The sequence below is a fragment of the Oryctolagus cuniculus genome, chromosome 3 (genome assembly GCF_964237555.1).
Source record: "Oryctolagus cuniculus chromosome 3, mOryCun1.1, whole genome shotgun sequence".
NCBI classification, from domain to species: domain Eukaryota; kingdom Metazoa; phylum Chordata; class Mammalia; order Lagomorpha; family Leporidae; genus Oryctolagus; species Oryctolagus cuniculus.
This window is the reverse complement of record NC_091434.1, coordinates 141,777,026-141,804,175: the sequence shown is the minus strand read 5'-3', so window position 1 is coordinate 141,804,175 and position 27,150 is coordinate 141,777,026. Positions and strand designations below refer to the sequence as shown.

The window sequence follows — 27,150 nt, the reverse complement described above, 5'->3', positions numbered from 1 at the left end:
TATCTATGTTTGGATGACAGCGAGTTTTTTATTTGCTGATTTTTTTTATCTACTTGTTTTGTTTTGTCAGGAAATGACGAAGTGGTTGATATGCTACCTCGTAGTCCTTTACACTGCCTGTCGGGGTCCCTGGTACTGGATTGGTGTTCTGGAAAGCTCTACAGAGTACACCTCAACCAGTCATATTTGTTACAGTTCCTGTGGAACACTTCCCAAGACTGTGAGAAGATGGCTGCGTTGCACTGTTTACTCTCGTGTGGCCGAGACCTGAGGTCCCTGGAAGGCAAGGTGCGAGTACAGCTCACGTTTGAGCACTGTCAAATAGGGGCAGGCATTTGGTGTAGAAAGTACGACATGAGCGGCCCATAGCTGAGTGCCTGGGTTGGAGTCTGAGCTCTGCTCCCAATTTTACTTTCCTGCTCACATGCGTCCTGGGAGGCAGCAGGTGAGGATTCAAGCGTTGGATCCCTGTCCAACCAGGCGGGAGGCCAAGACTGAGCTCCTGGCTCCTGGCTCGTGGCCCAGCCCTGGCCATTACAGGGATTTCGGAAGTGAACCAGTGGATGAGAGATCTGTCTCTATCGTTCTCTCGCTCCCTCTCTGCCTTTCAAATAAAAGCATGCTTAAAGATTGGCAAATAGATAATACCAAATGTGTTTATTAATGGCTGAATATGAATTGTTTTATTTGGTAACAGCTAATTGAGGCTTCTGGTCTCTGTCTTGACTTGGGGCTTTTTATTTTTTAATGGATCTCTCCAAGCCCTTGGATTAAGGGTGCCTGTTCTTTTGAGTACAGAGGTCTGCCCTTACCCATGGTTTCACTTTCTAAGGTTTCAGTTACCACGGTCAACCACAGTCTAAAAATAGGCAATGGAAAATTCCAGAAACAAAATTAATCAGTTTTAAGCTGTGCACTATTCAGAGCAGTGTGGTGAGATTTTGAGCTGTCACGTTCAATGTCGCTCATGGTCACGAACTGTCCCTTTGTAAAGCACATACCTGTTGTTTGTACTGATCACCTGGGAATTGCTTAGTTGCTGTCTCGGTTGTTAGACTGACTGAAGTGGTCATTTCAGTATTTTAATTCAAGTAAGTAACCTTTATTAAAAATTTTTTTAAATGATTTATTTATTTGAAAGACTGAGTTAGAATGAAAGAGAGTGAGAGAGATCTTCCATCCACTGGTTTACTCCTCAGATGGTTGCAATGACCAAGGCTGGGCCAGGCTGAAGCCAGGAGTAAGGAGCTTCTTCTAGGTCTCCCACAGGGGTGGAGGGGCCCAAACACGTGAGCCATCTTCCACTGCATTTTCCAGGCTGTCAGCAGGTAGCTGGATTGGAAGTGGAGCATCTGGGACACAAACCAGTAGCTATATGGGATGTCAGCATTGTAGGTGGTGGCCTTTCCTGCTATGCTGTGATGCCAAGCAGCAATCCCCACCCCCTGCTGCAAATTTTTTGACTTGCTATTTTTATTTTTTAAATATTTATTTGAATGGCAGAGTTACAGAGAGGCAGAGGCAGAGAGAGAGAGAGAGAGAGAGAGAAAGAGAAAGGTCTTCTATTTGCTGGTTCACTCCTCAAATGGCTGCAATGGCCAGAGCTGGGCCAATCCAAAGCCAGGAGCCAGGAGCTTCTTTCAGGTTCCCATGTCGGTATAGGGGCCCAAGCACTGGGACCATCTTCTACTGCTTTCCCAGGCCATAGCAGAGAGCTAGATTGGAAGTGGAGCAGCCAGGACTTGAACTAGCATCCATATGGGATGCCAGGACTGCAGACTGGGGTTTTAATCCACTGTGCTACATGTGCCACAGCACTGGCCCCGATTTCAGTTATTTGAAAGAGAGATGGAAGAGAGAGTGAACAAGTGATAGAACAACGTGTGTGTGTGTGTGTGTGTGTGTGTGTGTATGTATGTATGTATGTATTGGTTGATCTTCCATCTGCTGGTTCATTCCCTGAATGCTCTTAACAGCTGAGGCTGGGCCAGGCTGAAGCCTGGAGCCAGGACCTCAATTCTGATCTGCTGTGTGAGTGGGACCCAACTACTCAAGCCCTCACCTGCTGCCTCCCATTAGCAGGAAGCTTGAATGGGCAGTGGAGCTGGGACTCAAACGCAGGCAATGTAACATGGGATGCAGGCATTCCAAGCAGTGTCCTAACCACTCTACCAAGTGCCCATCCCCAGTAAGCTTTATTTTAATGATGGCACCAAAAGGCAAGAGTAGTGATGCTGGCAACCGAGAGAGCTATATAGTGCTTTCTTTTGGTGAAAAAGGTAAAGTTCTTGACTAAATTAGGAAAGAAAAGAATTGGAAAGGAAAAAAAAATTGTAGGCAATGTTGCTAAGGATTCAAGATTATCTGTGGTTTCAGACAGCCCCTGGGGGTTTAGGGAATTATCCCCTGTAGATATGTACTCTGCAGACACTTGCACTATACTTTCCAGAATGTGAATGAGTGTTGAGCTGCATCAGTAACATCCCAAGGAAGTGTTCAGTAAATAATGAGTTTCCCAAATGTCTGCTTTTCCTCTTGGGCTCTATTTGGTACATGAGTAGAATTGTTGAAAGGACTAAAATCTAGCGGCAGACAGCACACTTCTAGCGAGGAGAGCTTACATTATGGTTTACAGAGCACTGTGAGACATTCTCTAACATTGCATTTTTTACAGCTATCTTGGCTTGAAGTCAGTTGGTTGGGGTCAATGTGTGGCAGGTTACTTGGAAAAAAGAATACATTGGACATTTTATTTTAACCCCAAGTATACAAGTGTGTATTTATGCACTCACCTTTTGATGTAGAGTAAGGCTTTTTTTTTTTTTTTTTTTGGGTGTGTGTGCATCAGCTAATTAGAGATCAAAGTAATTTTTCTTGCACAAAACCAGAGTAATGCGTTACCTCTGACTTCCTGTTACCTTTAAAATTTTATTTCTAAAGAGGTCGATAATTTAAAAGACCTTTCCAAAACAACCTGGGTAAATTGGGTACTTTTCACACCGTCTTTTAAAATAGTCTCGCCTCTGCCTAGATTTCTAATGTTCCAGAGACATGCTTTTTTTGCGTCTTCCCAAAATGTTCAGCTTTCATTGTATCGACAACACAACACTCTTTTTTCATCTGTAGTTCACCTGTCTCTAGTAAATGTTATTAAGTGATCGAATCGTGAAAATGAGCACAACCAACAACTAGGTTTGGAATCGGAGATTCTGTTGGTAGAAGCAGAAATGTGAGTGCCCTATGGCAAAGCTTAGAACATCCTCCAGTTCCAAGGTAAGAAAGGAGGAGATTTGTTGCCCACTCCCTCCAGTGGGTTTGGGGATGTGGAGAATGATTGACATGTGGTAACGGGTCGTCCCTGCTTGGGCAGGCAGTACAGTGCTGCTCACAGAGCTAGGCAGAGTGACTGTTCTCTTGGGTGCCCGAGCTGCAACACGAACCTCAGCCGAGGGCTTTCTGTTTTGCTTCCTTTCCCTTTACACCCCTCAGCTCTTCCCCTTGGTGCTCTGCTATCACTCGATCTATTCTAGCAAAAGCAAACGGAGGTTGGGTGCAAGCAGGCTTGTTTGAACCTCAGACCAGGGACGTGTACTAAAAAGATGTGTGAACGAGGATCTCATTTATTATCATACTATATGCAATTTGAAGACAGCCTGGAAGTGAGTGTATTCTTAGGCAATCCCAAGATAGAGAATTAAAAAAAAAAATTCCAATATAGTTGTACTTCTCTGAGCTGGAGTGCAGATTTACATACCAACAGAGTTCTGTCCTCTTACTTTTTAAAGATTATCCAGTGGATTTCGGAGACCGTTCCTGCCTGCCATTCCTTTGACCTCATTCAGGAATTTATAATTGGTAAGTGCCGCTGATGGCGTGTGTTGAGTGGAACACTTGACCCCTTTGCAAGGGGGACAGCAGTACATGGGTAACGAGTGTCATAAGCTGTTAGAATGCCGCTTATGAGCACTTTTTTGTTAAAAAAAAATTGCAGTCAACAGCTAATTAGATCTCATTCTCTTGTGGTTTTGTGAGAAACTGTGGCTGCTCAGAGACTGATAAGATGTAAGATAGGACTTTGATTCTGCAACTTTATTAGATTTTTTTTTTACGGGGTGGGGGTGGGGAGGGCAGGATTTAATTTTCTCAGCCCAGTACTGTGTTGGCTGGATCTTGTATGAACTGGTGTCATGTCGTTTGATTAGATACAGTGGCAAATTCTGAATTGTTGAAATTCTCATTGTAAAAAGCAGAACCTGAGCCGTTTAGTCAGTAGATAAAATCATAATGGCTAACCTCTTGAGGATAAGGCAGTGAAAACTTTGATTGGTTTGCTTGATTTGGTTGAATTGCAAATGTCAGCTACTTTATTGTTCCTATTAAACCATGTGGTATTTCCCTCTTTGAATAATCTAGCTTCTTCATATTGGAGCATTTATCCAGAGACAAGTAATATGGACAGACTATTGCCGTATTCCTCAGTGCTCACATGGAATACAGTAAGTTAACACTTCATGTTCCTATGCAGTGAAAATCCATCCACAGTGCTGGTCTGTTGGAGGACATCCCTGGTACAGTAACCAAGCTTGCAAGCTTGGAATTCTCTGGCAACCGTGCAATAATGAATTCCTACTGTTGGCCAAAGCGTTCCTATACTAACATGACATTGAAGGAGAAGGTGTAGGGCACTTGCAGTCTCCCACCACCAGGTAGAACCAAACTCCTATCGTATAACTTTATAAAACGGTATATTAAGATTTGAAGTGACTAGAGTGTATTAAATGTCACCCTGGTTTTTATCGATGAGGTAGGGTTGGACCCCTGCTGCAGATTGCGGCCTTTGTGCTTCTGTTTCCCAGCATCATAAAGAAAACCTGTAGCAACTGGAGTGCTCCAAGAGCAGGAAAATCCAGCAATCTTAGGCAAGCTCGCTCTGTTCGACCTTTTCTTCTTGTCAGGCTGGACTCTGTCCTTGTAGTACTTATTTGGAAAGCAGAGTGACACAATCTCCCATCCACTGGTTCACTCCCCAGATGCCTGTAACAGCCAGGGCTGGGCTAGCAGACTGAAGCCAGGAGCCAGGAACTCCGTCTGGGTCCCCCGCATGGGTTCAAGGGCCCAAGCACTTGGACCATCATGTGCTGCTTTCCCAAGCTTGCTAGAAGGGAGCTGGATGGGAACCTGAGCAGGTGGGCCTTGAACCGGCGCCCCAGTCTGGGATGCTGGCATTAAAAGCAGTAGCTTGACCCACTGCGCAGGCCTGACCCTCCTTTTCAATGAAGTACCCAGCCTAAACTCTGCTTTCTCTCGAACATGGTGCAGTCAACTAGATGTGGTGGACCAGCAAGTGGGAACCACGTGTAGGCTGTGTCTGAAATGGTTCTGCTTCCTCTCCTTTGAGGTTGAGATGTCGGAATGGAAGCTTAGTGTGGTGGAGACAGAGCTTTGTATCAAAAAGGCATTTTAGAGAAGTTGATTTAATTTAGCCAACACAGACATAGGGAAATACATCCTAGGTTAAATTGTGCTACTTCCCATTTTGTATTTAAATCATATCTAAATACAGCCCTAACGTATCAAGTGTGTGAGTTGATTTCTAAGCTTCTGGTATGCACCATGCTTGGTCTTCCTAAAGGCCCTTCTCATCTTCTGCACTTAGTTGTTAGATTTTTCATGCCTTGTTATAGAATTTTAAGGGGGAAGACCTGAGCTTCTCCTCATCAGGGTTTGAGGATAGACATGCAGCCTCTGTGGTTTAGTGGCAGGAAGTCTGCAGGTGACACTGCAGGAAATGCACATCTCGGCTCCCTCCCCTCACCACCTGCTGTTGTGTCCTGTGGTCAAAGTGTCCAGGCAGGGCCCACACCCCTGGTTCCCAGGGTCGTGTTAAATGGTGGCGCGTGCGTTAGCGCTGCTGAGTGAGAATATCAGCCTGACATGCAGTGCTTGACTTTGTCATTTCTCAAGACTCTGAGGGCAGAGGAGCCCTGGTGAGTGCTGACCGAGAGACATCAGGAAGTCCCACAGTACAGCGTCAAGAAACCCACATTTATAACCTCTGTGTACTGAGCTTCTGTTGGAGTTTACCATGCTACTTTAAACTTCTTGTGGTTGGAGCAGGTTACCTTATGGGTCTCTCCTTATCCTGAAATTCTCTGAGTCTATGAAGATCTTTAGCAGTAATGTAATCATTTCCTTTCCCTATATTTTAATCTGCAAATGTTCTTTAATTTAAGATGTTTTTTATTTATTTGAAAGAGTTACAGAGAGAGAGGTCTTCCATCCACTGGTTCACTCCCCAGATGGCCACAACGGCCAGAGCTGCACCAATCTGAAGACAGGAGCCAGGAGCCTCTTCCGGGTCTCCCCTGGGGGTGCAGGGGCCCATCTTCTGCTATCCCAGGCCATAGCAGAGAGCTGGATCAGAAGAGGAGCAGCTGGGACTAGAACCAGTGCCCATATGGGATGCTGGCGATTTAGGTCAGAGCTTTAACCCACTGTGCCACAGTGCCGGCCCCTGCAAATGTTCTTAATGCTATCAGATTAAAAACTTGGCACAGTAGGCAACATGAGTGTCACACTTTCATATGGAGACAACTGACTTGGGTTATTTAAGATAGAAAATATGCTACTCTTATACTTACGTAGTCCTGAATTCTACTTTGCAAACAATTATTCTATTTATTTGAAAACATGTTCTAAAAAGTTATTTGAGAGGCAGAGAAACAGAGAAAGCAAGCTCCTGTCCCCTGGTTCATTCCCCAGATGCCCACATTTCCTGGAGCTGGGTGGAGCTGGAGCCAGGAGCTGGGAATTCAATCAAGGTCTTCCACACAGGGAACAGGAACCTGATGGCTTGAGCGATCATTGCTGCCTCCCAGGGTCTGCATTGCTAGGAAGCTGGAGCCAGAAATCAAATCCAGATACTTGGATAGGAGATTCAGGAGTCTTAACTGCTAACCTAAATGTCTGCTCCCAATTTGTAGCTATTTTAAAATACTATTCATAACCTAAAACTGTAGTGTGACTGAATGCTGTTTTGAGGTACCCTGTGTTGCAGAATGGGAGACTCAGTGGCTTGAATTTTCTGGAAAGTTCTCTATCATTGTGTCCCTAAACCCAGGTCATTTAAGTTCCAAACAAATACTGATTTGTTTTTCTACACGGCACCATCTCCATTATTCACCATCTTTGTTTCTTGGAGAAATGAAAGCTGAATTGACCTGGGGAGAGGTTAATTATGGCATTAACCCCGAGAGCACATTTTCAGACTAACATTGAATTAAGGGCAGTTTGGGCAGTTGAGCATTTTATTCAATTTCTGTTTGAATGCTCACTAGTTAGCACCACATTGCCCTTTAGGCTTGATGCTGGTATGGGCTTCTTGCCTCTCAGATGCCATGGAGATAGTGCCGTGGAAATGTATTTATTTTTTAAAGATTGGCTTATTTACCTGAGTGGCAGAGTGACAGGGAGGTTCACCTCCCGTCCACTGGTTCACTCCACAAATGACTGCACAAGCCAGGAGCCAGGAACTCCATCCTGGTCTCCCACGTGGGTAGCAGGAACCCACCATCTGCTGCCTTCCCAGGCACATTAGCAGGGTGCTGGATCGGAAGTGGAGCAGCTGGGACTTGAACCAGTGGTCTGAGAGGGGATGCTGGCGTAGTGAACCATGGCTCTGTTAACTGTGCCACAACACTGGCCCGGTAGAAAGGCTTGATGAGGACCTCTTGTCCCTCAACGGTAGGTACACAAAGTGTTTCCAATCAAATCGTGCAAGAACACTATTCAGCGTGGTTCCTATTTAAATAAAAGAACAGACAGAGAAGAAAGAAGACCACTAAGGGAGTGTTGCCCTTTATTATTACACTGGGGTGGGGGGTGCAAATCCGATTTGCCTCATTTGTTCTCAAGTAGAAATGCAGGCGTTTGCTCCCTTCAGAGACCCGTCAGCTGTTAGAACCGGGACTTTGACGAGCTAGGTTGAGTCTGCTGTCATTTGTAGCCCCTGAGGTTTATTTTAAGCAGAGGTTCGCAAAGTGGAAGCCACCCTCAGCTTCTGTCTATGCAGAGAGCGCTTCCTGAAGCCGTGGACTCGTGACAGTTGATGCAATGAGCAGATGTGTGCGTGTTTTGTCTCCACCGTAGGAAATCCCTGGCATCACCCTGGTGACGGAGGAGATCGCTTTGCCTCTGATGCGGGTGAGTGGGCGCGGGGGAGCGCGGCACACACTCTTGCCTGTCTGAGCCTCTGCTGCCCCCCAGTGTGGCGGTGGCTCCAGAGGGAATTGCAAGCTGGCCTGGGAAGACGGGGCGGCGGATGGAGGTGGGGTGGGGGCCTGCCTGATTCTCTGGAGGAGTTGGTGAGTGAGATACTGAGGGCAATTCTGAGCAATGCCCTCTGCTGGGGCAAGCAGAGAATTCCAGTATTCAACCGAACCGGTACAGAGCTGGCACTTGCTGCAGCCCCTCCCGCTGTCTGAACTGTAGGGTTCTGGTTGAGCTGTCTTTACAGGGCCTGGGAGCTGTCTTTGCAGGGATGGGTGTCTGGTGCTGCTTGAGATGCCTGGGTTGCACCTGATCCTGCTTCCTGCTAATGAATTTTGGGAAGCAGCAGGTAATGGCTCAGGTACTTAGGTTTCTGCTAGCCACGTGGGAAAACCAGATTGAGTTCTTGACTCTTGGCTTCAGTGGGGCTCCAGCTTTGGCTGTAGGAGGAGTTTGGGGGGATTGAACCAGTGGATGAGAGATCACCCTCTTAATCACCCTCTCAAGTTTTTAAAAATACATACACACACACACACACACACACACACACTCATGCGCAGAATCTGTAATCTGAAAGCCATTAGGTAACTGGGGCCAGGACTGTCTCACTTCCTCCTGGTTCTGAGAAGAGCTCTTCTGTTGCGTTGGCTCCCTGTGCAGTCTCGGTGCAGCCCACACACCTCCTTCTGCACACTAAGCTGCAGCCAGCAGTGTCTGTCTACAATCTGGTGGTTTCAGAAGATTTTGGAATACAATAGGCAGAGGAAGGTGGGTGGGGAGAAGAGAAAAATATGCATGTAGTTAACACCGGGGAAACTTCGCACAGTTTCCTTGCAGCTCTTTTGTTGTTTTTGGCATCACCTCCTGGTAATTATAGCCTGGTGTGGACAGGGACATCTCAGCTCTTGGCAGCCGGCAGCTCAGTGTGCTGCTCCTTTTCTTACATTTGATTCTTTTGGATCCATGAAGGGGCAAGCCGGGTCTGAACAGCTGGGGAAGGCCTTGGGTTTTTTGAGGTCATGGGGATGCAGGGCGGGAAGCAAAAGAAAGCAGAGTGGGGGCTGGCGCTGTGGCTCCAGGTTTTGGCTCTGAGAAGGGTCCCATAAGCATGCACTGACCATCTGTGTGTGTAGGCAGAAGCGTGGGACCACTGTGGAGCTCTTACGTAGGAAAGCGAAGGGAGAAGAGAGATTTGGTAATATTTCAACAGTGTCTGAAGCGACTCATCCTTTCACTGTGTGTGCCTTTACCATCGGTCCCACAGACTCACAGTGTGTGTGTGTGTTTTAATTATTTACTTTTATCTATGTGAGAGACAGAGGCAGACAAAGAGGCATCTGCCTGCCATTCATTTACTGGTTCACTACCCCACATGCCTGCCACAGATGAGGCTGAGCCAGACTGAAGCCAGGAGCTTGGAAGTCAATCCAGGTCTCCCATGTGAGTGGCAGGGACCCGAGTATTTGAGCCTTCACCTGCTGCGTCTCAGGGTGTGCATCAGCAGGAGGCTGGAATTGGAAGCAGAGCCAGCACTCGGACCCAGGCACTCCAAATTGGGATCCCGGCATCCCAAGTGTCATCTTAATTGCTGCACCAAATGCCTGCCCCAGAAACTTGTTGAATGGACAAACAAGTGAAAAAATTATTGAGCGAGCAATGTCACCCACAATCCTACGGTTCTTATCAATGACTCTCTTCTCCCCTACCCACCTACCTCTTGGTCTTTGCCATAGGGAATGCATATTTAACCATGTATGGTGATCTAGAAATGCTTGATAAATGTTATCAATTATATCAGACATTTTTCCTGTTACTGTATTAACTTATGAGTTCTAAAGGCTCTACAGGATTTCACTGGGTTGTTTTTGTCTTATTTAATCTTCATTCTGTTTCTGAACATTCAGTTTGTCTTAAAAATAATGTTGCAGTGACTACTTTTGCAACACAGTTTTTTGTTTGGTTTGTTTCCTTAAGGTTAAATGCCAGAAGTATCATCAGATAAAAAGCTGTAACCATTTATAGCTTTTGATTCTTATCACAAAGTTGTGATAATTTATACTGCTCTGGACAATTGATCAGTTTTATCATAACCTCATCAATGTTGTCTATTTTCACATAAAGAATTAAGTACACAAAGAAGAGTGAACGGGTCATCTTAAACTTTTTTGAAAGACTTATTTTATTTGTTTGAAAGAGTGACTGAGAAAGAGAGGGAGAGACAGAGGGCGAGAGAGAGAGAGAGCGCGAGCTCCCACGCACTGATTCACTCCACAAATGACTGCAACAGCCAGGACCGGGTCAGGCTGAAGCCAGGAACCTGGGGCTCCATCCGGGTCTCCTACACGGGTGGCAGGGATTCATATACTTTGGCCCTGAACCCCTGCCTTCCCAGGCACGTTGGCAGGGAGCTGGATTGGAAGTGAAGTGAAGCAGCTGGGACACGAACTAACACTCAAATGTGGGATGCCAGTGTCACAGGCAGCAGCTTAGCTTACTGTGCCACAATGCTGGCTTCCTGGATCCCTCAAAGATTTTTTACCCACTGGCATAGTCCAAGAGTAAGATCTGGTTTTGCTTAGGAACAGAATAGCTTGTTTTTGTTCTCTCTGGTCTGTGTGTATGTGCTTCTGTACATCTTTTCCTCCTCCTACCTCTCCTTTTTTTTTTTTTTTTTTTAAAGATTTTATTCATTTGGGGCCGGCACTGTGGCGCAGTAGGTTAATCCTCTGCCTTCAGCGCCGGCATCCCATATGGGTGCCAGTTCTAGTCCTGGTTGCTCCTCTTCCAGTCCAGTTCTCTGCTGTGGCCTGGGAAAGCAGTAGAAGATGGTCCAAGTCCTTGGGCCCCTGCACCTACGTGGGAGACCCAGAAGAAGCTCCTGGCTTCGGATTGGCACAGCTTTGGCTGTTGCGGCCATTTGGGGAGTGAACCAACATATGGAAGCCCTCTCTGTCTCTTGCTCTCACTGTCTGTAACTCTACCTCTCAAATAAATTCATTCATTTGAGAGGTGGAGTTTGAGAGAAAGGTCTAACATCCCCTGGTTTGCTCCCCGAATGGCAGCGATGATTGGAGGTAGGCCTGACTGGAGCCAGGATCCAGGAGCTTCTTTCAGGTCTCCCACGTGGGTGCAGGGGCCCAAGTACTTTTGCCATCTCTTGCTGCTTCCCCAGGCCATAGCAGAGAGCTGGATAAGTGGAGCAGCCGGGACTTGAACCAGCATCCATGTGGGATGCTGGTGCTGCAGGTGTAGTCCTAGCCCTCTATGCCACAGCGCCAGCCTCTTGACCACTCCTCTGAACCCTTCTTCGCACTCTTGTCCCCTCTCCTCTCCCCCAGTTGCCTTTAGTGTTTGGCCCAGCAAGCAGATGTTTCCCACTGCCCATCCCCCACCTGCTTGGTGGGACCTCTTGGGCGGCTCCACCTGGGTTCCTGTGCTGGAGCAGTAGTTCCCTAGGACAGGCTGGGAGGATCCAAATTCTCTCTGACCCTCTCTGCATGGCCCTGCTCTATCCATCAGGGAAGGCAGAGGTAGACCACAGGGACTGGCCCCGGATTCAAGGACAACATGGCCCTGGGTTTGGTTTCAGCTGCTCTCTCTACCCCACCCCTGTGGCTCAACTCGGAGACTAATCAGTGCCTTGTGCAGCTCTCATTTGCCTCATTTGACTGCTTGCATAATTCCACTCTCAGTAAACTGCTGTCCTTGCCTTCGACCTACTTCTTCTACCCCCAAGTCCCAGCTTAATTATACCAGGATGGGCCCCGGGTGCAATGGCGCTGCCCACCCCTGTCCTCCCTCCCCGGCCCCAGTACTGTGGCTGCGCTTGCACCTGCCTGCCTGGCTCTGAGCACGTGCGACCTGAAGCATGGATCCCCTGTGGAGTCTCTCCTTGCTTCAGCCTCTGTCCTCCAGGCCCCAGGAACCCCTCCGCCCCTTGCCCACCTCCCCTCTGCTCTGCAGCAGGAGCTGTGGGAGGAACAGGCAAATCGAGACAAGTGCACACTTCTCCACTGCCCTGTCTGCACATGGTTGTAGTGGGATGCGGAGCACTTATTTAATATGTGGCCGTGGTCCTCAACACTCACAGGTTGAAAATCGCACCCTGATAAGCTGGGGAGGTGATGATATCCTGAGGGCGGGGTGGGAATTAGTGCCCAGAGGATTCGGATGCCTGAGAGCTGGCTGGGCCCTCTGCCCCAGTGAGTTTACGGTGAAAACACAGCCCTCGCTGTGTGTGTTCACCAGTCACTTAGCTTATGGCATTTTGTTATAGCAGCCAAACAGACTAAGACATACATGAGCAGGCTGGCATGTGGAGACTTAGTTCAATTTGGAGATCGTCACCTGCAAGACTAAAAAGACAGCCTCACTTCACAGATGCATCCCAAAAGAATTAAAAAAAAAAAATGAACAGGAAGTACATTGAGACAAGGTCCTTGCCTTAAAAGGAACGTTCTCAAGAGTGACTTTCCTGAGAATGACTTCACCCCTTTGTGAAGCACAGGTTTCCCTGGGGAAGTGGCAGCTGCACAAAAGGCTTGCTGACTCCCCTTGACCTGGTGGTGTGGCGAGAAGTCATTACCACCACTCAGCCTTAGGAAGCATGTGAGGATCGGACAGGAAGCAGTCACCTAGCAAGGTAAAAGAAGGAGCATGCTACAGTGCAGAGATGGGGCATTCTCACCCGAGTCTTTTTTTACATTGGGCATCTTGAGTGTGTTTAACCCTCCCTGACCAGAGTCTGGGAAAGCCAGAAGGAGTTAAAGTGCCTCTCATCTTAGCTCCACTCAGATGCTGGTATATGTCAGGGGTCTCAGGTCATGGGGCAGCTGGGAAAATCATGGTTGATACCTGGGCTGTTCATTCACCTATTTATATGCTGCTGCTTTGAAAAAACGTGGAAGGGGTGGGCGTTAACTTTCTGCTTAAGTGTGTTCAATTAATATTATAAGCCATGATTTTATGATGCTATAAAGAAACACTACCTACTAGAAACAGAGTATCTGGCTGTTGCATTCACTGCTGTTATTTCCATAGAGATGAGGTGAGGAGTAGGGAGCTTCCATCTACCTCCCTGGCTGTGCTGTTCTTATACATAGATTTGGTTGCAGACATATTGTTTAAGCCTGTGCATTGGCTTTCTCAATGCACATGCAGATTACAAGATGGAATGCCATAGTCCTAGAGCTATAGGTTGTGATTACATTTTGAAAAACCCAGCTCATTAAAAATGGCTAATCATTGTGGAACTACCTAGTTGTACCTGCTGAGGGGAAAAAATTTGGCTAGGTATGGAGTGCTGCCAAAAGTTCATGGGAAATTCATTTTGTAGAGATGCATGAATTTTTCATGTACACTTTCTGAAGGACTTTCACACTAGGAAAGGAGGAGGAAGTTCATCATTTTTCAGGTGACGTTGAACTCAAAGTGTACAAGGGGGCAGCCTCCGGAGTTCTAGTGTTTTTCTGTGTATGGATGTTCTTGCTTCCAGCACCTTAGTTAAATGCGGTGCCTTGCTAGATTCCTGCACACACAGAGGCTGTCTGTTTCACTCCAGGCTGGAGGTCATCGGGTAAAAGCTGAGACTGAGACAGGACCTGCTGTGGAGCCAAACTGCGTGGCAGCTGTGGCTCTGCTGCGGGGGTCCTGGCACACAGAGTTCAAGGCTACTCCCAGCCCATAAGAAGATGCTGGTTGAGCAGCAGGAGTAGGCCCCCAGCGGGGGGGAGGGGTCGGCTCTGAGCAACGTGGGGCAGATGTGTGTTCTTGGCAGCAGTTTGCAGATGCGATGACCCTAGCAGGTGCTTGTGCTTTGTTTCTGGATTAGTGGGCAACCCAGATCCCAGATGGGAAGCAGCCCCTTCAAGTAACCATTCCTTGGTCCTTTTGTTCGATCAATAGCCGTGCGGGGCCACCTCCGGTAGTTGTTTCATGTCATCCTAAGAGACCACACGAGAGCATTTCTGAAGGGACTTGGAATACCTCTTTTCACATCAAAATTTCAGACTCCCCTTTGTGCTTTAAAAAAAAAACAACAACAACTTCCAGGTCATTCCTTGATTGCCTATAATACCACAGTATCCTGGAAGTAGCCAATTGCTGGGGATTTTCTTATATAGCATTTCGGCGTATTTTTTTTTAAAAAGCCCTGTGAGCTCCTTTGAAGTGGCTGGCGATGTGCTCCTTGGGAGGCTGTGGCTTCCTCCTGGTGCTGGTGGTGGTCCTGGCAGGCCCAGGGTGTGTGTGTGTGGTGGGGGAGGGGCAGGGCGGGGTGTGGTGTGTGTGAAGGGCTGACTTCGTGCGCTCCCCAGTCTGCCGCTGAACGGGCACTTTGGCTGTTAGGATGTGGCTGTGCGGATTGCGGTCTTCCCTCTCCTCCCTCCGTGCCAGCTTACAACATGCGCAGTTTTCTGTTGGAGCTGCTTTTACTCTGAGAACGAGCATGCTGGAGCTCCCTGGGCCTTCAGGGGCCCTCAAAGATGCACCCTCACCTCCTCTGGAACCGTCATCTCCTGTTTTGAAAGAACAGGATCGCAGGTCTTTGAAGAGAGGCTGCTTTCACAGCCTTTAAGCCAGAGGTGTAGGTTGAGTGAAACACTGGAGGGTGTGGGTGGACAGTCTCGGGTTGACCTCAGGATTACCTGGGGGACTTGTGAAACTCCCAAGGCTCAGCTCGCACCTCCAGGGCATATGACTCAAGTGGTTCTGTTACACTCCTGGAGCTGAAAATCACACGCCAGAGGTCACTGGTGCAGAAAACGAACTGTGTTTTATTGGAAAATTTTTACTAATTTATGAGAGAGAGAAAGAAGCTTCCATTGGCTGGTTCATTCCCCAAATGCCTGTAACAGCCAGGGTTGGGCCAAGCCAAAGTCAGGAGCCAGGAATTCAATCTGGGTCTCCCACATGCATGGCAGGGACCCAACTACTTAAGCCATCACCTCAGGGTGCGCATTAGCTGGGGGCTGGAATCTGAAGCAGAGGCAAGACTCCAACCCAGGCACTGTGACAAGGGATGCAGGTATCCCAAGTGGTGTCTTAACCCGGTGCATCCAACTCATAGCCCCTGCCACTGGCTGTTCCTCTTCCTAATCCCTGCCTCATGGCACATTGGTGAACAGGCTGCTTGGGTTGCCTGCATCCCACGTTAGAGCGACCAGGTTAGAGTCCCACCTTCACTTCTAACCCAGCTTCCTGATAACGTGCACCCTGGGAGACAGCCTTTGATGGCTCAGGTATTTGGGTCCCTACCACCCATGTGGGAGACCTGCTGTTTCCAACGCCCCCTCCTGTCTCTTTATTGTCAGTTTGCAGAGGGTTATGAGGGAAGGGATTTTTAGATGGGGGAGTGAGAAGGAAGGTAAGGTGGGAGAATTTGCCTAGGAGCTCTCATGTGAACATCTGGCCTGAGGGAACGGGATGAAGTGACAGGTAGAAGATGCCTGAATCTCTCCCCTCCCATGTTCTGTCCTGGGTGAGGTGCTGGTTGGACCACGTCCTGGGCAGTCGGTCATAAGCAAGCAGTTACTAGCTAATGTGACCACCAGATGTCGCCACAGCACCAATTAGCTTTCTGGCTTTTGGCAGGGGTGTGCCAGAGTCCAAACCTGGGACAAGGGAGCTGCAGTGACTTCCAGCCAAGGACCTAACCCTGCCACATAGCCATGGGCTTTGCCTTGCTATTTCTCCAATACAAAGAAAAGGGGTGATTATCAATAAACAGAAAGGGAAAGTGAGCAGGTAGGTCAAGCGAGGGGCAAGACCTGGCTCCAGCTGTCCCCTTTCCCCTGGAGACGGCATTTTCTTTGAAATAGTTTTTCCCTCTCTAGGAGAAGAGATGTTGGCTGGGTAGGCACCTGGGGCTTTCGAACGGTGAGATTTAATATTATCATGTAATTCCCTTTACTGATAGTCCACATCCATGTCAATCCAGTTGTGATGGCTAATGCGCTATTCTTCAACGTGAGGACATTTTTCTTGAGTGGAGTGTACTTTATTTGAGTTCTCTCATGTTCTTGCAGCTCAGTCAAGTCCGTCGCCATGGCAGACAATAGCTCACTTTGTTTTGTGGTTGCACGTTGCATCCTTGGCTCCAGTCAAATCTTTTTCGAAGTGCGCCTATTTTGGCAAGAAAGAATATATATCATAAATCTATTCTCGTTGGTTTAGAAAACAAATTGAGTCAGTATGTCCTTCAACATTAAAAATGCATTAACACCATATCTCATTGTTCTCAGTGAAAAGAATGACTGCATTCTTGCTCCAGGGCACTGTAGCTATAGCCATAATTTAAAGACTTACATAGAATACCAACTGATTCTGTTTTGAAATATTTGACAACTGAGTGTGAAACTAGTCTAGATTTTGAAAAATATCCTCAGGAGTGAATGATCTTAGCAGGAAGGTAAGCCCACTCCACTGGCTCTGAGTTTTATGAGTGGTCTTGAAGGAACATGGATTGTTGACACAATCCAAGTCAGTAAAATGGATCTCGAGGGAGGAAATGGCTTGATGGGTTCACGTAGCGTCTCCGTTAAGCCGAGATTCTGGAAAGTCCTCTTGGTTTGGGGAGTGGGAGGCAGTTCCCCCTGCTGTAAAGGGGATAGAAAATGAAGCAGAAAGGTGAGCCTCTGTCTTAGAATTGCTACTGGGACTGGCAGAAGTGTCCAATCAGAAATGCTGCCAAGCGGGAGCCATGGAGATGAGGCTTGGGTCATCTGGTTCTTGGGCCTGCTTCGCGAGCTCACCGACGTGTGTGTCTTACAGGTGCACAGCTTTAAGGGCTACTGGGAGAAACTGAACTCCAACCTCGAGTACGTCAAGTACGCCAAGCCGCACTTACGCTATAACAACAGCGTGGTCAGGAGAGAATGGCAGAACCTGACTGCCGAGGAGGTACGTGTGGGTCCCGGAGAACGAAGTGAGCAGCACACGTGCAGTGCACTGGGTCCACACAGCGCTGCCTTGCAGGCACGAGGCTGGCTGGCCTTGGCCACGCTCCTCCCAGTCACCAGGCACTTGCCCGCAGTGGAGGCTCATCTCCCTGTAGGCAGACGGAGGCAGCATCTGTGGCCTCTGTTCTGAGTGGGGAACGGAAGTGTGGAAGTTTGATTGGTGTCCACATCTCCGATGCAGATATTTTTAAAGGATTTATTTTATTTATTAGAAAGGCAGAGTTAGAGAGGCAGAGAGTGAGAGAGAGAGAGGTGTTCCATCTGCTGGATCACTCCCCAGATAGCTGTAATGGTCACAGCTGTGCCACTCTGAAGCCAGGAGCTTCCTCTGGATCTCTCACACATGTGCAGGGGCCCAAGGACTTGGGCCATCTTCCACTGCCTTCCCAGGCCATAGCAGAGAGCTGGATCGGAAGTTGAGCAGCCAGGACCCAAACGGGAGCCCATATGGGATGCCAGTGCTGCAGACTGGAGTTTAATGTGCTGCACCACAGCACCGGCCCCTCAGATGTATTCTTGTATGACTTGTGTAGTTGAAAATGTAAGATCATCAAGGTATTCCTAAATTAGTGGTGGCCAGGGGTTGAGGTGGTTAAGGGAGGGAGAATGGATATTTTCTGACTGTAAAGGGAGCCCAAGGGACATCTTTGAAGAGATGGGACTATTCTGGATCTTGACTAAGGGGGTGCGCTGTGGGACAGGAATCTACATGTTTGGTAAGATGCCATTGAACTACACACACACACACACACACACACATTAAAACATGGTAGTGGAGGGGTGTGGTGGGGAGACTGGGCAAAGGGTCCATGGGATCTCTGTAGCATTGTATATAGTGTAGGGTTGTATATAGTATAAAGGTACTTCAAAAAGTTAATGGAAAAATGGAATTAAAAGATAAGTTTATTTTTGGGGCAAAAGGTATTGAAATCCATTATAAAATTTCTGAAGCTCTTAACTATATTGCATTATTTGTTTTAAAGACTTAATTATTTGAGAGGCAGAGTTAGAGAGGGAGGGAGAGACAGATAGGTCTTCCATCTGCTGGTTCATCCCCCAAATGGCTGCAATGGCTGGAGCTGGGCCAATCTGAAGCCAGGAGCCAGGAGCTTCTCTCAGGTCTCCCATAAAGGTGCAGGGGCCCAAGGACTTGGGCCATTTTCTACTGGTTTCCCAGGCCATAGCAGAGAGCTGGATAGGAAGAGGAGCAGCTGGGACTCAAACCAGAACGCATATGGGTTGCCGGTATCACGGGCAGAGGCTTAGTGTACTATGCCACAGTGCTGGCCCGCATTGTTTTTGATGTGCACATGGTCACCCGGAGCATGTTCACCTTTGACACTCCTGGTGTTTTCTCGCTCTCAGAAAACAGGAAAAAGGAGGTCTGTGGCATATGTGCGGAATATTCTCGATAATGCAGTCAGGTAAGTGCTGTGAAAAATGGCTGTCTGTAGATGGCTATCTTGGACCCTGGTGGCTACGGTTCCAGGAAGGCAGCCTCTTTAGTTGTGTGTCCTTAGCAAAACGGACGGCGCTGCTGGCTTCCTGAGTGTCGCCACCTGGGCCGCAGTTTGAGTTCCGTGCTGGGATTTCTAGTGGGAAAAGCTTCTGTGCTGAACCTTATAGACCCGCACCCTGGGGGTGGACAGTTTCCACCGGAAAGGTGGAAAACAAAGCTCTCAGATGAGCACTTTGTGAATGAAAGGTGAAGAGCTGGTTTTTAGAAAGGCGTTAGTGGGCGGGTGAGCTGGCTCTTATTTCGAAAGCTCGGTCGCTGCAATAGGTGAGTCACTGCCCAGTGCTAGCAGCAGACGCCCCATTCCAGCCTCTCCTATTTTCTGTCCCCATGATTTCCAAGAACGGAGAGTGGCAACGGTTCTAAATGACTTTAAATGACTTGCCGTAGTGGGCTCTAGAGTGCTTGGAGATTCTCTGATGGCCCGGGGTGCCTTTTGTTCCACTGATTGAAGTTTGAGGTTTTGCAGCAGCCTGAGAACAGTTTGTGCGGTGGTTTCACGGGGTGGTGAGGGGGGCTGTCTTTGGATGGTGCCGCGGTTTCCATTTCGTTCTTTGAATACTGCTTCCTCTCTGAATCACACGGCTCTCATTTCTTCACAGGGTGATTTCTAACCTAGAAGCGAGGAATTTGGGTAAGAAAAGACCTGTAAGAAAGCCTTCTGGGTTGCACTGTGTGGCCAGAAAATCCCTGACAGGAGTAAAAAGTTCCAGTGGCCACCCAGCCCTGCCATGTCTGTCTTGGCCCCAGGACCGTTAGGGACAGCTGCTTCTCTGGTTCTTGCGGGAGGAGTCCCTGGGCGTTGGCTGCTGGCTTTCATTATTTCTCCTCTGACACTTGATCTAATTATCGTGCCCTCTGGCTGTACCCAAACATGCCCTTTGACATTTCCCTTGGGTCTTGGGGTTGATTTCTTTCCAGCTGTCTGATCATACAGAGTCTGACTTGTATGGGCCTTTCATTTTGGTTTTTGCCCTGGGCACACGATTGGCAAGGTCCTGGGTCCAAAGACTGAGTAGGCCCCATGGAAGCATTAAGCATGGTTCTGGGGGAAAGAGCCTGGCCTTGAATCCCTGCGCTGTCCCACACCGATCGCAGTGTCTTGGGCAAGTCGTTGTCTCTTGCAAGGCTCTGGGAGGGAGAAAGCAAGAGTAAACAGGGTTATGTGGACAGGACCCGGTCTGGGAGGACCCGAGGTAGTTCCCTCATCAGTGTGAGAGGGAGAAATGCTAACCGTCATTTCTAAAGCAGGTGGCAGTGGGCAGGGTGGGACGGCTCGGGGAAGGAGAGAAGTTGGAAGAGGCTCCGCCGAGGGTGACTTCTGAATTAAGTCTTGAGAAACAAGGGGAACTTAGGGGAAATTTGGGAAGGGCACTGCTGAGTAGACATAGGTACATGCCTTCTGGTTGGCTATTCTTGTGCCTCGTGACGTTCCGCCTTCATTAAGCAAGCTGTGTTTCTGTAGCCCACTCCTGCTTTACAGGCTTGGATGTTTGGGATATACACTGGGTGACCCTGGTGGAAAATATTTTCTGCAGTCCCTTGCTGCACATCCTGCAGCTGTGCACACAGCCCAATGAACCATGACAGTGAACTTGTGCAGCCCGGGCCAGCAGAGCCTGAGCTCACTGAGGAGCCCCAGGGGAACCAGCCCCTGCCTGTGTTACCAGGCCAGCTGTGCCAGATGCCAGGGCTTCTGCCCTGCCAACGGGGGGGGCCTGAACGTGTGGGATCCAGGCTCCCCCTCCTTGCATTGCTTGTGGTGTTGCATGGTGGGAAATGTTGCTGGGCTGCTGGGGATTTCTGTTGGGTCCACCCTTCTCACACTGCTTACGGGGCTACTCCTGCTGCTCGGCCTCAGCCTGATTGAATGCTGGCCCTGGGCTTCCAGTTCTCTCATCACGCGTTTTAGCAAATGTCCCCTTCCTTTCCTGTGTTTTGCTTGCAGCCGCTTCCCACACGAGGGTGCCGCCACTGCCTGGAACAGCCCTGTGAGGTTCTGAGCCACTGGGCTCAGGTTTTGAGCGGTTCTCTCTCAAACACGAGGGTTGAATAGGATCCTAGTAGCATTTATTCTGAGGGGCAGAGGGGGATCCATGCCCTCGTGGGAGGAGCTGTCAGCCTGCTGAGCATGGCTGTGCTGCCTGCCTGCATGCCTGGCCTGGGCCTTGGTGTTCTGGGCGAGGAGCAATGGGCAGGCAGGGGTGGGTGGAGGAGCCACAGGGCAGATCTTCGGGGAGACTGTGTTGGTGTGCCCCTGTGGTCTGGCTAGCATAGAGCGAATCAAGGTGGGGAAAGTGCTGATGGAGTAAACCTCACCCAACGCTTCTTCATCCTGGTCTACCACTTTTCCAGTCTGAAAACTTGTGCCCTTGAGTGTCATTGGTCACAACAATTGGCTAGTGTCCTCAGCTCAACAGTTCCCAAAGTTTAAGGGACCACAGGGTGAGAAGGTAGGAGGGAGTCGTGCGATCGCTGGCCCCTGTGTGTCACCCTCCCTAGGGTTGAGAGAGGGCCCCCTGTTCTCCAGTGAGGTGGAGGTCCTTCAACAGTGGTGAGTGTGGGTGTTACAGCCAGAGCCTTCTTGGGTTGAGACGTGTGTTTCTTCCTCTCATTCTTCCTCTGTCTTCCCCTCCCCGTTGCACACAGTGCTCTGGGTATCACCACAAGATAAAGAGGCCAGCTTGTAGGCTCTAGGTCAGACTAGCTGGTGAGCAAATTTCCCACCAGGGAAGTGTTAGGTTTTCCAGGGGGTCCAGGGAAGGGAGACTCGGGCTGATTCTTCTTCCTTCTAAGCCATTTCCCCCAAATCGCACGGCTTTTGACTGTCGCCCCTGTTGAATTGCAGAGCCAAGGTTGATACCCCTGCTGCAGGAAGAGGACGACCACCAGCGGCTGCTCATGGGGCTGGTGAGTGCCCTGCGCGCTCCCGAGGGCGGCCGACAGAGGGCCCCACTGGGAAGGGAGCCGATCTCACGCTGAAGCTGTCAATCATTCACTCTGCCAACAGAGTCGTTGCCCGTCCCTGTGGACCCTGTGTGTCCAGCGGTGAGCAACACAAATAAGACTTCTGTCCTCTTGAAGTCTAGTGGAGGGAGACACACACTGACAGACATGCTCTGTCCTAAATCACAACGAGGGCTGTATTGCATCGGGGGTGTTTTTTTTTTTTTTAACTTAGATTTTAATTATTTACATAAATAGCAACATGAGAACAAGACGTTCTAAGGCCCATACAGTATCTTTAGGTAAAGGGGATTTGGATTAGTCTGCTTGTAGTATGGCATCCCCAAGATAAAAGAGTCCTAGGATAGCTTTTCCTGAAGAAGAAAGTCAGTTTAAGGCAAAGTGCAGCATCCTTGTGGCATTTGCATTTGAAGTTTAGAATACAACAGAAAAAAGTGTTCTTTCTCAAGAGGTCCTATGGCTAGGATGGACAAAGGAAAATAGAACTGTAAATAAGTTAATTGAAGAGCAGAAAGAGTAGGTGAATCCAAAATCCTTGAAAATCCTGATTCATGAGATATGGAGAAAGTCTAAAAAAAATACTTTAAATGCTGTGCCTACTTAAGTAAGAACAGGACTAGGGGCTGGTGTAGTGGTGTAATGGGGTAAGCCACCACCTGCAGTGCTACAGCCCATGTGGGCACTGGTTCAAGTCCTGGCTGCACCACTTCTGATCCAGCTCCCTGTTGATGAACCTGGGAGAGCAGAGGAAGATGGCCTGAATGCTTGGGCCCTTGCACCCACATGGGAGACCTGGAAGAAACTCCTGGCTTTGGCCTGGTTCAGCCCTGCTGTTGTGGCCATTTGGAGAGTGAGCCAGTGGATGGAAGATCTCTCTTTCTCTGTAACTCTGCCTTTCAAATAAATTAATAAGAATGAGAAAATGTGTTACTTCAAATATGGCAAGTTTAAAAATATATATAAACCCATATATAAACCATATAGTTTTCTTATTAAGTAGAATTTACCAAATCTAGTCGAAGAAGAAAAGCTGAAAACCCAACAATTATAGAATAATTTGAAATGATATGTCAATGATGATAGGGAAAAGTGATTAAAACTTAAAACCTAAGCAGAAAAACAGATAAAAAATACATTTGGGAAAAGAAATGTATAAACATCTGGGGTATAAATGGTTTATAAAGCAGCAAGAAAACAATATACTGACAGTGAAACAAACAAAGCTCTGATTAATCAATTTTCAAAAGTAAACGGCCAGGGCTGGCATTGTGGTACAACAGGATGAGCTGCTGGCTCAGTGCCAACATCCCATATGGGCACTGGTTCGAGTCCCCGCTGCTCCACTTCTGATCCAGCTCCCTGCTGACCTGCCTAGAAAAGCAACAGAGGATGGCCCAGGTACTTGGGGCCCTGTACCCACATGGGAGACCCCAAAGAAGCTCCTGGTTTCAGGTCAGCTCAGCTCTGGCGGGTGCAGCCATTTAGGGAAGAACCAGCATATGGAAGATCTCTCTGTCTCCTTTCTCTCTGCAACTCTTTCAAACAAATAAATAAATATTAAAAGAAAAAAAAAGTAAATGGCCAAGAAGTCTAGAATAGAGGAGAAGAAAAAAATTCAGCATGGCTGCAATTAAATGACAAGTAGTCCAACAGGTTTCTTCTTTTTAAAATTTTTATGTATTTGGAAAGCACAGAGTGAGGGAGACAGGTGGACACAAATCTTCCATCTGCTGGTTCATTCCCCAAATGCCTGCAACAGCTGTGACTGGGCCAGGCTGAAGCCGGGAGCCAGGAACGCCATTCAGGTCTCCCAGGTGGGTATTACTTGAGCCATCACCACTCCCTCCTAGGGTGCACGTTAGCAGGAATCTGGAGCTGATGCAGAGCTGGACATGGTGAAATCAATGCAGGTGTCCCAAGCCCCGTCTACCACTGCACCAAATGCCCAACCAGCAAGTGACTTTTTGTTTCCTGTTTTTTTTTTTTTTGTCTATCAGGTTAGCTATGGTTTAAAAATCATACTAGCAAAGTTCAGGGCACAGGGAATTGGATATTCTCATGAAACGTATAAAAATTAGTACAACCACAGCCTTTTGGTGGTATTTTACAAACCTTAATTATGTAACCTAACAAATTCGATTTCTAGGAATTGAGTCTGACAGAGTAATTAGATATATGGGAAATAGACAACAAATAATTCTTTTGTAAGAATTTTTTAAAAAGATTTACTTATTTGAAAGAGTTAAAGGGAGAGAGACAGAGTCAGAGATCTTCCAACCACTGGTTCACTCCCCAGTGCTGGGCCAGGCCAAAGTCTGGAGCCAGAAGCATCTTCCAAGTTTCCCATGTGGGTGGCAGGGGCTCAGGCACTTGGGCCTTGCTCTGCTGCTTTCCCCAGGCCATTAGCAGGGAGTTAGATGGGAAGTAGAGCAGCTGGGACATGAACCAACACCCATACGTGATGCTGGCATTGCAGGCTGCAGCTTTACCCACTATGCCACAATGCCAGCCTCTGTAAAAATTTTTTGTGGCATGAATGGTAATAGTAAAGTATGCCATAAGTACAAGAAGGGAATAAATATTTTAACCATAGCACTTTCATAAAATTAATTACTGTGAAGCCACTAAAACTAGTATGACAAGGAATATTTAATGAGATAAGGAACCTATTATAATAAAGAAAGCAGATTTATAAACCATCAGGATGGATGTGTATATAACAACAACAACAACAAAAAACCCAAATGTTAACACAGATGGTTGGATTATGGATGGTTTTAAGTTTCATCCTTTATGGTTATGGTAGAAAAATCTTAAAACACAAAAAGATATGCATTATTTTTCAAACTTGTTTAAAAGCCAAATCAATCAGTGCATGTAGGAGCTGGATTGAAAGGAGATACCCCCGGAAGTTGGCCCTGAGGTCATGGGAAATCTGGGAACATGCTAGAAAGAAGATGTGTGCACCTGTGATGCCAGCTGTGCCGCTCTCATGGGCTGTTTATTGGCACAGTGGTCACTCCAGCCAGGAAAGCCCCTTGCAGAGCAGGGTGTTGAGGCAAGAGCAAGAAGAGGAGAAAGAAAGAGAGAAGCAAAAAGTGAGAAGGGCTGGGAATGCTAACCAGTGACCAGGGGATGCCCCGGGGGTGATCACGACAGGGCAGGCGTAGCCACAGGCCTGTCTGGAGGCACCGGAATCCTTTGCGTGCTGGGGTTGTGTTGGCTGTCAGTGGCAGACAGAGGTACCCCGTGTTACCACCTTCATCGTTCCTGCCTCCGACCTTCAGAACACCAAGCACTCCCGGCACTGTTAGCACGTCATTTCATGCTCTCGGTTGTTCCCGTTAATCCCCCAAGGACACTGGGAGCAGCAGTATCAATCCTTTGACTTCTTTTTTGATGTTTATTTTTTAATTGTTACTTAAAGGACACAGAGAAAGGGGGGAGGGAGGGAAGGAGAGAGAGAGAGACCGACCATCCTCTGGTTCCCTTCCCAAATGGCTGCAACAGCTAGGGCTGGGCCAGGCTGCAGCCAGGAGCTGGGAACTCCATCTGGGTCCCCCACATGGGTGGCAGGGGCCCGAGTATTTGAGCCGTCATGGGATCAGTCCCAGGAGGCATTCCCTTGACGCTGGGTTGGAAAAAGGGCAGCTGGGGCTTGAGCCAGCACTCGGACGTGGGATGCAGGCATTGCAGTAGCCCCAGTCTTTGACTTGTCCACTGACGCCTAGGGAATCCTCACTCTCCGCTGGGCCTGGGCCTGACTCTTGGTTGCTCACTGGACTTGGGTAAATCATCAGTCCTTCCTCTTGAGGAAAATGTGGGGGCCCCTTGACTGATGGTCACCAGAGAAGAACTAAAAGCTTGCCTTTCTTGTGGTGGGGTCGTCCGCATCGGCGTTCCTCCGACTGATAAGGAGTGTTAATAAACAGACCTGATTGAGATGTGCTCTAATGCATTTTCTGTTTTCAGATGGTGTCTGAGCTAAGAGACCATCTTCTGAGACACCTCCAGGGCGTGGAAAAGAAGAAAATTGAACAGATGGTTCTGGACTATATTTCAAAATTGGTTTGTTTGGCTTTTTGTTCTCCTTACTCACTGTCTCACCACCCCCTACTCCTCTCTGTCCCCTTCTTAATTCTCAGAATGTGGTACAGTGAACTCATGTGTGTTTTTCTTAAAGATTTATTTACTTATTTATTTGAAAGGCAGATAGAGAAATCAATCGATCTGCCATTCACTCCCCAAATGGCAGCAACAGCTGGCGCTGGGCTGGTCCAGGCTGAGGCCAAGAGCAAGGAGCTTCTTTCAGGTCTCCTCTCCCACATGGGTAGCAGGGGCCCAAGCACTTGGGCCATCTTCTGCTGTTTTCCTAGAGGCATTAGCAGGGCGCTGGATTGGAATTGGAGCAGCCGAGACTTGAATCAGCACCCATCTGGGATGCCGGCACTGCAGGAGGAGGCTTAACCTTCTATGCCACAGCGCCAGCCCCTGTGTATTTTTTAGGTTGGGTTTTTGGAGTGCTCCTATTCTCAAAGCGGTGTATTTGGTGCTGTGTCAGAACAATAAAGAACGAGCACTTGGTTTCACAAATGACTTATTGTTCTCCCTTTAAGTAGCAATTATAAACTCACAGACACTCAGGACAATGAATTCGCCATGGTTGCCCAATGTTCACATCTCATCTTGGCAACTCCCAGCTCTTGTGAATCAATAAGAATGATTTCTGTACCTGGGGACTGGTGCAGGTGTGAGAGAACTTGAACTTCCATTCATGCTTAGCTCCGACAGCTCGACTAGCACAGCTTCCGGCTCAGTAGTGGAGATGCTACTACGTTAGAGTGTGCCCAGGGTGTCAGTGGCTCATTCATTACCTGGTAGCCACTTACTGAAACTGTACAATGCAAATGAGTGACAGCAGTCCTCGTGTAAATAGAAATGAGGCAGGCATACATCTCTTTTTAAATAACTTGTCTGAATTTCTCTAGTAAGATTGGAGTTTTATAGTTATCAGGGGAAGTAGGCATTCTCATAGTGATCTTCATAATCAATGTTTTATAACTTTTAAATAATTCTCAATGGAGAATTTATGAATGTGTTACTAATCTCCATGTTGGTATTAATTTGCTTTCTTTGTCCTTTAACTCATGACATACAATTATTTAACACATCTGCCTATCAACTTTGTTGCCTTAAAAATCTCACCTTACAAAGTGTTAAATTGAGTTTCATTTAAGTATTTCTTACTTAAAAATTGAGGCAGATAAATATATGTGTGTGTGTGTGTGTGTGTGTATATATATATATATATATGCCCTATTTATATCTCCTATCTGCTAGTTCATTCCTCAGATGTTCACAATGACCAGAAACTTAATCCAGGTCTCCCATGTAGGTGGCAGGGACCCAACTACTTGAGCCATCACCTGCTGCCTGCCAATG

General features: G+C 47.9%; 1 protein-coding gene across 8 annotated transcripts in view; it reads left to right on the top strand.

Annotated features, from left to right (window-relative positions):
- Positions 1-27,150, top strand: part of GSAP (gamma-secretase activating protein) — a 169,072-nt gene that overhangs the window by 128,954 nt on the left and 12,968 nt on the right. For 7 of the 8 annotated variants that reach the window (XR_007920492.2, XM_070071192.1, XM_051848869.2 and 4 more), the window contains 9 exons: positions 71-288; positions 3,786-3,855; positions 4,414-4,496; positions 8,149-8,202; positions 17,038-17,166; positions 18,591-18,649; positions 19,344-19,375; positions 21,590-21,651; positions 25,681-25,776. Coding sequence is in view for 7 of the 8 variants with exons in the window: in XM_070071192.1 (XP_069927293.1) it covers positions 71-288; positions 3,786-3,855; positions 4,414-4,496; positions 8,149-8,202; positions 17,038-17,166; positions 18,591-18,649; positions 19,344-19,375; positions 21,590-21,651; positions 25,681-25,776 (803 nt within the window). In the remaining variant the exon portion in view is untranslated. The remainder of the gene's footprint in view (positions 1-70; positions 289-3,785; positions 3,856-4,413; positions 4,497-8,148; positions 8,203-17,037; positions 17,167-18,590; positions 18,650-19,343; positions 19,376-21,589; positions 21,652-25,680; positions 25,777-27,150) is intronic. The other variant, XM_051848867.2, reaches the window with a different exon arrangement.